The sequence below is a fragment of the Diuraphis noxia genome, unplaced genomic scaffold (assembly GCF_037042655.1).
Source record: "Diuraphis noxia isolate RWA-SAM2 unplaced genomic scaffold, SU_Dnox_SAM2 contig0002, whole genome shotgun sequence".
Taxonomy (NCBI): domain Eukaryota; kingdom Metazoa; phylum Arthropoda; class Insecta; order Hemiptera; family Aphididae; genus Diuraphis; species Diuraphis noxia.
This window is the reverse complement of record NW_028301712.1, coordinates 24778550-24793022: the sequence shown is the minus strand read 5'-3', so window position 1 is coordinate 24793022 and position 14473 is coordinate 24778550. Positions and strand designations below refer to the sequence as shown.

The 14473-nt window shown below is 28.7% G+C and overlaps 1 protein-coding gene across 1 annotated transcript in view; it reads left to right on the top strand.

Moving 5' to 3' along the window:
• Window positions 1-655: 655 nt before the first annotated feature.
• Window positions 656-14473, top strand: part of LOC107163200 (uncharacterized) — a 42622-nt gene continuing 28804 nt past the window's right edge. Inside the window, exon 1 of the mRNA XM_089220411.1 lies at window positions 656-1099. Coding sequence (XP_089076537.1) covers window positions 870-1099 — 230 coding nt within the window. The 5' untranslated portion in view covers window positions 656-869. The remainder of the gene's footprint in view (window positions 1100-14473) is intronic.

Sequence of the window (14473 nt, the reverse complement as noted above, 5' to 3'; positions counted from 1 at the left end):
AAAAAATAACAAAAGATGATGCCCGGTTCAAGAAACTAAAGGAGGAGGTAAAATATTATGATTAAGTCATGAAAAAATATAATTATACCAAATAATTATAATAATATACAGTTTAAAAAAGTGAAAAATAAAAATATTTGTTTAGATATAGTGTTCATTTATATACGTTAAATTCGTTAATACTTGTAATAAATTAAATTAACTATATTAATAACAATACTTATTGGGTATTGCTTTTAAAAATTGAAAACCTACACAGCAGACGGTTGCAGGAGGTACAGTTTTACTTGTAATCCACAAACCAGAGCTTAAGTCGAAAACCCTTTGTTGCTGTGCGGTGGACGGGTGGAAACAAGTTGTTCATACAGACGATTGCTCAGCTGTGTCATTAACATGGGACTTGTATGCATTATGAGTGGGCAGGAGGTGGATTCTCGGTAAAAATTAAAAATACAAAGTGTGTGTTCATGTATTGTTTGGTGGCCGACAGCGGAATATAGCCCGCGCGCGCGCAACCCGGCCGATACCCGCCTCTTCAAGCGTCATCACCCGTAGTTACCTCCCGTCACTGTTGGCTGGATGGTGTGGAGGAAGGGAGCGGTATCTGAGAGCGGTTTTAATGTGATCGCGCGCGCCGATGGCTACCACGACAGACTACGACAGTCGGCGGACCTACGATCAGTCACCAGTGTGGTGTGTGCCGACGAGGTTATTCGTTAACGCGTTTGTCGCCGTTTTTTTTCGCGTCTCGAAATCGTTGTGACATGTCACGTTAAGTATGACCACTCTGTATTTCGTTTAAAACGACAGCGTCTACGGCTTCTCTTCGTCACAGTTCGTCCAGTCCACAGTGATTGCAGTGGACGAAAATGCCCGTCGGCCGTTCACTACTACTTCCGCTGTTGTTGGTTACCGCTTCCGTGGTCCGAGGGGGTTCTGCCGCGTACTGTGACGACAATTTGTTCCCAGAAGTCGACGACGCACAGCGGCTGTATTCCGGCGTCCGGTTCACCAAGGAACTGAGCACCGCCGAGTATGGGCCCCTCAACTCGTTCAAGACGCTTCACTGTTGTGGCGAGAGGTATCTGAGTCTCGAATGGTAAGTATAATTTATATGTCCAAACATTTAAAATCCTTATTAATTATTGCCTTGTGCCCCCATATGGTACATAATAATATTATATTATATATTTTGCCTACCCGATTAGTACCCTCGTTGGCCCTTAGTCGTGTAGATTTTCCAGTACCGTTGTCTATATTGACAATATTGTCATCTATAGTACCCGTCGACACAAATATAGACAAATGAAAACAAGTGGTAACTGCTAAAAAGACTACTTATTAAACTCTAGGGTTTTTAGTGGCTAATGGAACTTAATTTTCTAACAATTTTTTTTGGGAACTAATTTTGACATCCACCCCCCTCCACCAAAAAAAAAAAAATGTATTTATCATAAGCATCTCTTTCCAATGCAATAAATGTATGAACGCATGTGACACGGAGACAAATAATTAAAAAATATTCACAGTAGTTGAAAATAGATATTATTATTATATTTAAATACTTGTATTACCTAATGCTTTGTACAGCTAGCATAAGCTGGAATTTGGTTTTTCTTTGAACTATTTGATATTTTGTAAATATACATAGACTATATTAAATGTATCGTATAATAATATTTTTAGTTAAAACGCTATAAATGTAATTAACCAGTCTTTTAAAAAAAAAAAAAGTTCATGAGGATATTGACACTCAAATCGGGCGTAACACGTTTCCACCAAAAGTAGACCTTTCCCTTTTCCACCAATACCCGTTTCCACCAAAGGTGTATCTTTCCCTTTTCCACCAATATCCGTTACCACCAAATGAGATCTACCAATAATTAAATCACGGTTATTTTATAAAAATAATTTGTATATTATGCTTATATTAAAATCTTTAATATAATAATAAGTTTATTTAAAATACTAATGCTGGATTGAAAAAATGATATATTAGTGTATTTAGTTATGTATATATTGTATCTACTTTTATATATATTTATAATTGGTTGATGTTTTTTTTTTCAATCGTAGAATATATGTAGTAGTATACAATTGTTTTTGTAAAAACTTGGTAATTAATTTTATTTGGTGGAAAAGGGAAAGATATACTTTTGGTGGAAAAGGGAAGGGTACACTTTTGGTGGAAACGGGGCATCGCCCCTCAAATCCACCTGCCCCCCATAATAACGCTACTGCCAACCTGACCCAAAGAACCCTCCCCCTCTAGATGCGCCAATGTAATTATCTATGGTGTGTAGTAATCACGATAAGTTGATACGTAAACTGTGCATTATAATGCATTGTTATACATTATAATATTAAGTTCGGTGACGTTCAGACACTATTTTCCTCGGACTAATTAATTGATATATATATATATATATAAGCTGGCCTTGGCATAGGTTTTAATTATAATTAGGTAATAACGTTGAATAAAAACAAAGTGTATAAGACCATTTGAATTCAATTTTAATATTTGATGGTAATTGATTGATGTTACAGTATATTTGTTAGGTATAAATTTCAGATATTGGTTGGTACTAATACTAAAACCATATAGGTACAAACTACGAAGACCCCCATACCATTTGAATTTCCACGTGGACTGATCTTATGCGTTATAATTTATAATAATACATTAACAAGTATGCGAAATAGCCGATATGAATGGTTTTGCAGGTACGTATCAACAAAGAGTAATATTATTGTTTGTCGTTTTTCTTAAGTGCACACACGATTTGTGGCGCAGTGGCGTCTTGCATTGTGGCTTTTCAATAGGTAGGACCTACCTGAAAAAATAATCAACCATTATTTGCAACTACCCCCCTGTGAAAAAGGAATACTGAGTGCTAAATATACATAACTGTTTTCTCGTCGTCTCCATTGTATTATTCAATATTGTTCTCGGAAAAAATGATGGCCTTTTATTCTTTTCTTGTGCAGTGTTACCTTCATGAAATTCCGTGTATTTCCAGTACAATCAATACGTACAAATATACGTATATTATTATATACATGTTTATTCGGAAATCGGATGTCCCTTACGCTTTTATCGACCAACACAGGTTTAGACAAGTTCTGACAATGTATATTGTGAGTGCTATACATTATACTACTGTACCAATTTAAATCACAAATTCTAAAGCTGAACTGTTCATCAGAATTCTATAGTTAACATTTTAGGTCTGTCAGAACTTTCTAGTTTCCCGAGTAATAGTTACTGTAATGTGCAAAATTAGCAATAACACATTAATTAATTATTTATTTATTTATTGAATATTATCATTACTTCGACATACACATTTAACTTATTTTATTATTTTATTATTTACCTACATCATGTTTATCATAGTCTGACAAAATGTAAAAACGATATTTTTTTAATCTGTTTGAAGGATGGTAATATACTTTATGAAATATAGTTATTTGTTTTGCATTTACAGGACAGTTAAATAGTGTAATATGGACGTGCCTCGTGGTATTTGCTTGATTACATGGAATTCACTGCATGAAATCTCACTAAATAATTCTCTATTTAACGTATTTAACTATTGGAACTGCAGTGAATACTCAGTACAGTCTGCAACATAACTATATGTATAATTATATATTTATATAGTCTATAGTAATATAGATTTTAGGGAGTTAATTTTGTTTTTTTGAGATTATTTGGGTCTATGTCCCTGTTCATAAAATTATTAAATACACCACAATTATTATTTATGAAAAGGTGCTTACTTATTATTATATTTAATTTTATTCACCAATTAGATTCCTAATATCCTAATAGTATTAAATATGATAATTTCTGATAGTGGGAGGAAGTTACTTAAAAATGGATTTAATAATTATGTTTATTATTTTAATATGTTTTACAAAGCAATGATATAGAAAACAATTATGCAACATTTAATTAAATTTTAAAATAGTTCTATTATTGATAATGTTCACGTATAATGTCTAATGCCTATTGGAATATATTATATAATAACGAATATTTAAAAATGTAAAGCATGTTAATTAATAAATTATTTCTTGAATAATGATTTTTTGAATGGAAAGTAGAAATTTGTTATTATTACATATTTAAAGAATTTAAATATTTATTAATTTTTTGATTATAATACGACTTCATCTATATTTTTACCACCTTCCACATGCCAATTATTTTATTTAAATAACTTGCATTTATTCCGTGTAAACAAGTTATGAATAAGAGGAATTTTTAAGCGATTATTGAGCATTTTAAATTTTAATATTTTACATAGGTATGTTATAACACTCATAACTGGAATTTAAATTGATTTAAAAAATCCACATACAAACACAAATAGTATTCTTACCTTCAGTCTCATATTATAGATCGATTCACTTAAGTTTAAAAACTAACACAAAACTGATTCTGCTTATCCATGTTATTATAATAAATGTGATAGGTATTTCAAATTTATAGACACATAATTTAAAATTTGTCAACCTATTATATAGTAGCGTATATTTTCTTAATTTAACTCAAACTATTAACTTTATTTTATCTTGCTTTCATATGTAATATTTATAATCATAATTGTCGAAGCTAATTGTTTACAAAGCTTCTTTTAATAAAAAAAAAAAAAAAAAACTTTATTTTATAATATTAAGATAATTTTCCATGTTTGTAATTTTTCTGCACAAAGGTATTTTTTTTTTTATTCCTTTGACGAAAAGTATTTAATTTAATATATTCAAAATAAATTACTTCACCAGTCAAATGATCCTATCCAATTTCTGTGGATCCCAAGCCATATAGGGATTAATGGTAACGAGATCGCCGAAAGTCTTGCCAAATCTACGTCTAACTTAATTTGTCCGTCTCTTATCCAACTTCCTCATACTTATTTCACTCCTTTTATACGTCACCACAAAAAACACCTTTGAGCCTCCCAGTGGTAAAATCTCCCAGCAGAATTCGCTACCAAATATAAATACATTGTTCCTTCAATTCTTCATAAAACCTCCATATTTATAGAAAATCCATCGTACAATTTAATCGCCTTCGTTTAGGTCACACACTTCTACCCATGCATACAAATTGGATTTAAATAACGCTCCTTTTTGTACCTTACATTTAACAGGATATGTTTATGATATATCTTACATTCTTTTAGAATATCCTTCCTTGCACTTAAAACGCACTATTTTGTTCAAACTCCTAAAAGCTTTTAACATCACCCCTAACCTTTTCTCTATCCTGAACTCTACTTCAGAAATAGTCATAACTCAAATCTTTGCGTTTATTTTGGAGGCTGGCTTTAGCATCTAATTTTTGTTTTCTGTTTTTTGAATTTTCTTTGTAAACATTTATTGTATTTTACAAATGGTTTGTACATTATTATTATCTGTAACTGTTATTATCTTTAATTGTTATATTTTAGTTGTTTTATCTATATTTTTATAATCAATAATTGTTGATTTATAATTTTATACAAGAAGCTATGAAAAAAAAAAAAAAAAATTGTTGGCAATATAGTACACATATAGGTACTGCGTTATATATTTTTAAACAAGATGCATAAAATGACAGACTTATTATTATATTTCTGACTATTTTCCCAGAATACTTTGTATTTGGTGTTTGTTCGCAAAGGTACAATACCTGACAGACGTGGTTTCCGATGAAACTTATTAAGAATATAATATGTCACATGTACCCTTATTGTACCAAGAAGCTTATTGTTTTATTATCTTGCAAGCGGAATAAGATGAATAATATATTGATTTTTAATATTAACGTAGGAACGTTATGTGTCATCAGTCATCACACTGCCACACTGGTTAATAAATAGATAAATTATAAACCCACCCCCCTGCAGGTCTCCTACTATATTTCCATAAAATCGCATAATAATAATATGGAAATTGCATACAATAGACTTATTTCTTCATAACTGATAATAGTAAGAATCAACTAAATTTATAACCATCAATACCTATGTCTTTAAGAATTTGGAATAAAAATCAGAAACTCTAGAATTACAATATGATTCACCTAGGTATTTCCCATCATCTTTATAATTTTTAGTTATAAAATAACTGTATAACAAATAATAAAGATAACGATTAGATTTTTGTATAGTTAATAATAATACAAGGTAAAAGTTGCATGACTATACTAACTACCTGTACAGGTATTTTTTGAATTGCACTGAAAATAAAATAAAAAAGCGGGTAAGTGAATGTCGCTTTGCTGTACAGTAGGTTACAAGTGGGACACTGTTATTAAATTTGATTGTATACGAAAAATTATTCCTTAGCGTAGATGGTTTGTCAGTCAAAGATATTTTAACTCAATAATTTGTACCTATATTTTCAATTTAATACATTTTGTCAACATTTAAATGGTTATAAAAAAAAACTTGCCTATGTACTTTTAATATTTTTCAACTTCTTTTATATATTATGAGGAATCTTGTATTAAGCTTTTTTACCTAATGAATAAAATAAAATAAAATTTTTATATAGAAGAAAAAACTAAAAAAATTGAAAACCTTACAGCTTAAAATAATTCAAAACATTTTGATATTTTATGGTGTATAAATTCAACTGCTTATTTAAAATTTCTACGGTAATTTTTTAGAGTTACACAAAAAACTCAAAATCGATTTTGCGTAAAAATTTACGTTTTTCCTCAACTTTCTTTTTTGTTTTCCCTGGATCTTTTAAAAACTATTGAGAATTTAAACTTTGACTTCCTCAATGTACCAACTTAATTCACTTTCCCTATGGAAAAGTTTCTGAATTTGAAAATCAAAGCATACATTTGACTACTTATCGTGAACACCGACAAAAAAAAATACAGTCACAATTTTTTTGTATAAACATATAAAGTTCAAATTTTTACTGAATATATAATGTTCAAATTATCATCTTAGATAGAAATTCATAAAAAATTTTCTTTTTAAATCTAAGATTTGAAAATTTAATTAAAGATTCTTTATACGTTTGTCTACCTTTATCAAAAAAAAAAAAAAAACTAAAAATGTCCACTGGAAAGTCAAATATTTTAATAAGTATAATAATAATGTATAATTCTAGACAGATAATCCGTCTCGGCACAGGATCATTTTTCGTATACAATGATATATAGGTAATATCGTTGGATTCAAATTTAATTCTATTCATTACCGTAACTTACTTAATGTAGGTACAGCAGAGCAATATCCATACTTTCCATTTTTTTTTTAAACTTGATTAACCCATCAAAATACGAATTTGATACCACAATCCACCCTCAAAAGTCAAAGGTGGAGATTGAAGCATTAATTTTTCAACTCTTTTAGTTTTTTTTCCTATAAATATCGATAAAAATTTATTTTTTGAGTAGAAAAGCTTGAAAATTTAATCCAAGACACCTAATATATTGTTACAATAGCCATTGAAAAATATTAAAAATACATAAGCACAATTTTTTTTATAAGCATTTTAACTAAAATGTTGACAAAATACGTAAAAATTACGTCAATCTTCAAATTATCTTAGATAGAAATTCATAAAAATTTTTTTTTTTTTTAATGTTTAAAAATTGAATACAAGGCTCTTAACATATTTTTACAATAGCAGTTGAAAAATAAAAGAAATACATATTCACAATTTTTTTTTACAAGCATTCAAAGTTTGAATTTCGACAACATACCTAAAAATTACGAAAAGTTGCAAATTATCTTGAGCTAGAAATTCATAAAATAAATTTCTCATCAAGTCTAAGATTTGAAAATTTTTAATAATCTATATTACTTCTTTGACAGATAAACTGTCTGCGCTCAGAATTGTTTTTCGTATACAATGATATAATATCATTGGATTCAAATTTAATTCCATCCATTACAGTAACCCACTTAATATTGTGACCAGTAGGTACAGCAGAGCGACATCCACGAGTTACCCGCTTTTTTTTTCATTTTATAACATTCACTATAAAAAAAACATTACTGTGCTGCCGTTATCTTGGACGTAGCCCAAGCGTTCGATAGAGTCTGGTTTGAAGGCTTACTGTTCAAACTAAAAAAATTTCTGCCTGCGCCTTATTACTTACTTATAAAATCGTACCTTAGTGACCGTACTTTCATCGTACGACAGAAATCATGCTACTCAAACTACTTTGACATTCTTGCCGGAGTTCCCCAAGCTAGCGATATTGCCCTTTTTCTATATAATATATTCACTCACGACATTCCCAAAACCTCCTATACCGAACTTGTTTCCTACGCGGACGACACGGCAATTTTAGCAACCAATGAAAATCCCATTATAGCCTCAAATATGATACAAAAACACCTCAATATTATACACCTCTGGACAAAGAGGTGGAAAATCAAAATCAACGAAACCAAGTCCTCCTTCATAACATTTACCTTAAATAAAAAAACTTGTCCTCAAATTTCAATGAACAACATTCCAATCCCTATCTGCACACAAGTAAAATACCTTGGTCTTATCCTTGACACTAAACTAACCTGGAATCCTCACATAGTTGATAAACGAAAGTCCCTTAATTCCCGTCTACACCTCCTAAGACCACTATTGAGATCTAAAATGAACATTGACACCAAATTACTAATTTATAAGTCTCTACTCAGGCCGCTATGGACATACGGAATCCAATTATGGGGAGCCGCAAAACCCTCCAACACCAGATCAATACAAGCCTTCCAGTCCATCTGTCTCCGTCTAGTTTCTTCTGCTCCATGGTACATAACAAACTCCAACCTTCACAAAGACTTAAAAATACTAACCCTAAATCAAATCTCTAAAACATACTACATCAGATTTCATAATAAACTCCAATCACACACTAATCCATTAATCAAAAAATTATCATCTAAAACTCTACCCAACAACCCTCGACGGAGACTAAAAAGAAATTGTTGTAGGGATCTTTCACATTAATAATCATTAGTCAATAACTAACGCACTTGCTGGGTATCATTTATCAATGGATAACTTTCCAATCTTAATATTCGCCGTCATTTTCTCTTCTTTTTTTATCAAATCTAATTATTGTACAAAAATTTGTATAGATTGTAGATGTAATTTAAATTAAAAAAAAAAAAAAAATTATAACATAAATTATTACAACTTTATAGTTAAAAAAAAAATATTATTTATTTATTTAGATATATTTAAATATGATTGTAAATTTTTGGCTTATGTTTTTGACGATTAAATATTAAAAAATCAGTCTCATTAAGCAACATTTGAAAAAATCATTCATTGTCCATTGACTAACAATTCTGAGTGTGTCAATATGAGATTAGTCATCAGAATGATTATAGCACTCGTCAACACACTATATCGTACTTAACTATAATATAATGTTTGTGAGTAATAGTTGCTAGTGTTGCTGTGTCGTAGTGGTTAATTTCATCCACCCCTTTCACAAACATAATCAAATTAGGTATGCCACTGGAGTTTGATGAAAATCAACTGAATCAAACTGAAAATACTTTTAAATTTCCTAATGAAAATCAAACACACAATTTCAACAATAATCACACAAAGTTTATCTAAACACTAAAGATGCATGATCAAAAACATTTAAAAAAACTTGCATTTGCATTTTTATTTTAAATTATAATTATATATCACACAAAAAATGTTAAGTCTAGCATGACAATTTTTAATAAGAAAAATCCACATCTAACAACTTTTATTTTTTTAAGGCCCGGCCTCAGTATCAGTCTTTAGTATATAATATATATATATATATATTATATAGTAGGTATATTTTGTAATATGAGTATTGTGTATAGCAATAAATGACTTAAAATCAAACCAAAATCTTATGGGTAGTACATATCTTTTTTATGTTCATGTATTTATTGTATGTCAGACTTCATATTTTATGATCCGTGTTATAGCCACACAATTTAATAGGCTCAACACAATGTAACTTAAATAGTGATACAAAAAAAGGTACTTACTTATAACAACTATAATTATATATATTTTTACAACCTTCCTGACACTAGCGAAACAATAAATATCTTGAATAGCAATTTATTAAATTTACCTAGGTATTATTGAATAAAATACATATTTTATAGGTCAACGCTTGGTAGTAGGTATATAGGTAATACTAATTGATGTTTCGGTTAATTTTTCTAAATAATCTACCAACATAGTTAATAAACTTCTGAATCACTAAAATTATCAATACATTTTTGAATTTATAATGTATGTTCAGTATTCATGCAATACGTCCAGGATATTTGAAAAATCAAGTTCGTATAGTAGAGTTCACATAATACGACATATTATGATTAACATTTTAAATCTTAATTAATCTTATATGAAGTGTCAACCTAACTCTTACTAAGTATAGTAAGTACTTATATAACCATTAGTGGTTTATCTGCAGACGGTAGGCTATCATATTATTATGTGACCTCTTCCCCACTACAAATTATGAAAAGATTTAAAACCCTGCCGTTTATGTATATTATTGTGTATGTGGCTAAAATATATTTAAGATCTACGATGAAAACAATCAAAAAAGTTTATGAAATATCTTATTTAAAAATTTTTTTTATTCTTAAATTAATTATTACATAATATACTGATATAATTATATTTTTAAATTATTGAATTATATGGGTTCGTTCATTATAGGTACCTATATTTTTGAATTGTAAGTTAATTATTTTTAGTACCTCTAACGGTTCTAACTTTTATTTCATCGTTTCCGGTTAATGAAACCAATAAACATTTTATTATTTTATATAAGTTGTAATTTTACGCATATTTGTTTAACTTAAAAATTAAATAATAAAAAATTATATATTTTTCTAATTAGGTAATAAAATCGGCTTGTTTGTAGAATACCTATATAATATAATAATATGGCAAAGTGGCTTTACATTTTAACCATCCGAAATTACTTTATATAGCTTTTTACCTGTTATATTATTTACTATTATTAGTTTATTACCTACTTATTTCTATAATTAAACGTTAATTAGGATTTTCGAAAAATAATTTATTAAATAAAAAGTTAATGGTTTTTTTAAATGTTAATACTTTGCCATTTACGGTACATTATTTATTAAAATCTCAAAAGTAGTCATTACAATTTAATACTATTTTTATAACTAATGAGAAATACCTATTGATTTTTATTTCAGTGTATAATTTTTCTGCATTAATAAAATTATATTATACTTTTAAATATTTATTTACTGGATTAATATTGGTTTAATTTAATATTATTGTTAACATTCTCAGGAGTCTGGACCGAGATGACTACTAATATGACTAGTGAGATTTTTGGTAAACCTGTTGTGACGCATATAAGTATATAATATAACAACGCTGACACAATACAAAGTACATTTACTTTTAATATGTGTCATAGTTTTTATCGATACTCGTTAGTCTGTAGAGTTTAGGTAAGCCGGTAATTTATCTGCAATCGCGGTGTAGGTAGGTACTAGGGTACAATATTACTTAAGATTTTGAATGAAATCCGGATACCACCCACGACGTAACCCTACCATCAATAAAAAAAATCAATGTACAATAAATTTTTGTATGCATTTTTTTTTTAAAACGTATATAAAACATAATTCTGACCACCGCGACACTATACCAGCTGAATACTCGAGTGTCTGTTTATTGTGTTCTATTAAGTCTGTCGGAACAGATATAAAACGCAGAAAAAACTTTATTCGATATCAAACGTCTATGCTATTCCGACGGGCTCAATATGGATACAACAGAAAAAAAAACAATCGGAAAACAAGTTGATCGACTGTCGTGTTTAGCGTCTCCTCCAGCTGAGCAAATTTTTTTATGGATTTATTGACTAGATATTTTATCGGCGATTTAAACGTTCTACTTTTTCAATACCTTTCAATTGCTCATTGGAGAACGTATATATATCTAAACATTAATCTCTTGTTTACCCTGCTATGCATTCATATAGGTGTACACTGTACAGTGTACATAATAAAACGATCGTAACAAATATATCTGTCACGTTGTATCTATGAGATAATATTTACATTTTACTCCAAATTTCTACAAATCTAGTTGACTACCGTAATAATCTATACAGTGGCGTGCTGAACAGCTATTTTTTGAGGCAACTGCCTCAGGGAAAATACTGGTGGATGGGTTACTATAGGTGTGCAACTGGTCAACTGGGCACTAGTTTGATCATACATTTTAAATATCATATGAATGTATACAATTTTTTTAAAATGAAAAACCTAATGGTTGTAGGGTGGGTGTCAAATTGTATAGTTTGCCTCAAGTCTAAAAAATGTTCTGCACGCCACTGAATCTATATAACCCCGCACTTAATGATGCAATTTCTGCTCATCCGTTTCTATTTTATTTTTTAAAATTTTATTTGAATGAACTAAAAGCAGATTAATTATCACTGTATATTTAAGATTAAAAATACAGCGGACGTAATTTTTTAATACAAATTGGAACAAACACGCCCGAAGGAATCTAATTCGTTTCAACGTAACTGCACTGGGTAACAGTAATTGTGTAATCCTTAATCTCCGTGTTTAATTTTACCACTGGATTTTAATTTATAATATAATTTTGTGAAACAGACTAAAATGTAATGTTTTTTTTTTCTTAATATTTTTTCATTTATTTACGGCATATAATTTGTGTTTATCAGTCCAACACTCAAATTAGAATTAAAAACTGCAATTTCTATTATTCACTTTGAAAATAAATCGTAAACTCTAGTGCGCTTTTTTCGAGCACTATACACGTTACAACTTAGGTAGTTATTTGTTGTTGTTTTTTTTTTATACATAAATTTCATTACAGATGCGATGTAGAGTTTCTTTGGTATGCAGTTGTCATTTATATCTACCCCCTCAATCCATCTGTCCCATTGGACGACGTTTATGTACAACTATGACAATAATTAGCGAACTAACTCTCTAGCTTGGGCATTAATAATACACAATGTGTATTGTATACTCAAGACGTCGTTCCCGGTATCATGGCCGACTCGTATACTCAGCCGTGCACTTGCTATAAAAAATGGTCAACATTAAGTGTGCGAATGTACAACTATGTGTATACGTTATGTTGCGGGTAATTAACCTGGTACATTATAGTTGTATTGTAAATTTATAACTATTCTCGTGATTCCTAAAAGTTTTATTATTTTTGTTAAACTTAATTTTAAAATCACTATAAAATAGTATATACTTACTACTTAATATATACCTGTTCATAGGAACTAAGTTGCAAAATGGGTGTATATAAACATTTATTTTGGACATTTGAACAGACTTTTATGAACTTCGGATCTGTAAATATTTAAGAATTTCTTTCTCTTTACTGTGAAAATAAGACAAATATCCAAGATTTTCACAGTTTAATAGGTACTCGCGATTATTTAAATATTTAAATATCAGACTTTATTTTATATGCACCTCGACTTAAAAAATGTGTGACGAGTCCACGAATTGTGAAAAGTGCACACACGCACTACGGTCTACAAAACAAAAATTAAATAATATGCTAGCCACTAGGAAATACAGGAGTATTTCCTGAATTTTATTGTTTAATTTAATTACATTGTAAAATTATTATATTTGTATACATATATATTTAAAACATTGCTTTATTAAGACAGTAGCAATAATAAAATTTCCATTTAAAGAAGTAAAATTAAGTATGCGGTCCGAAACTTTACAAATAATAGGGCCTGTTATATATAGCTATTTAACCTACTATATCCTTTTTAATATTTTATTGAATTCGTTAAACTAAAAATAGTTGGAATAGAGAAGACATGTTTTTAACTGTTTTAAAGTTATTTATTCATTATGTAGGTATATATATATATACATGTATAAATATATACTTATAAACAATTAAAAATGTGAAATTAATGTCGAGATACCAAAATATTTTGGTGTATTATAAAAGCGTGTTTATATAATAACTAACATTTATAATATCCATTACTATATTATAATAAAAATGTTAATTTAATTTTGAATGGTATTAAAAATAATAATCTCTTAAAGTTTTTAACAAATTGTGTTTATATTTTAAATTATTAAATGATGAGTAATTATAGTATAACGCGTATATTGTATAACCAATAACTTTATATAATAAAACAGTTTTCAAGATATTATAAAATTAATAAAAAATAATAATTCGTGCAGTGAATATTTCTAAAACTCAATTTTATTGATGCAATTAAAAATACTTTATAAAACTTTTCAAAGTAACAAAATAAATGGTGAAGACTGGAAATATTTAAAGTATATTTAACAAAATTTAAATAAATTTATTTTTTCAAAATACGGCTTCGTATATATACATATATATATATATATATATATATATATATATATATATATATATATATATATATATAGAGAGAGAGAGAGAGAGAGAGACA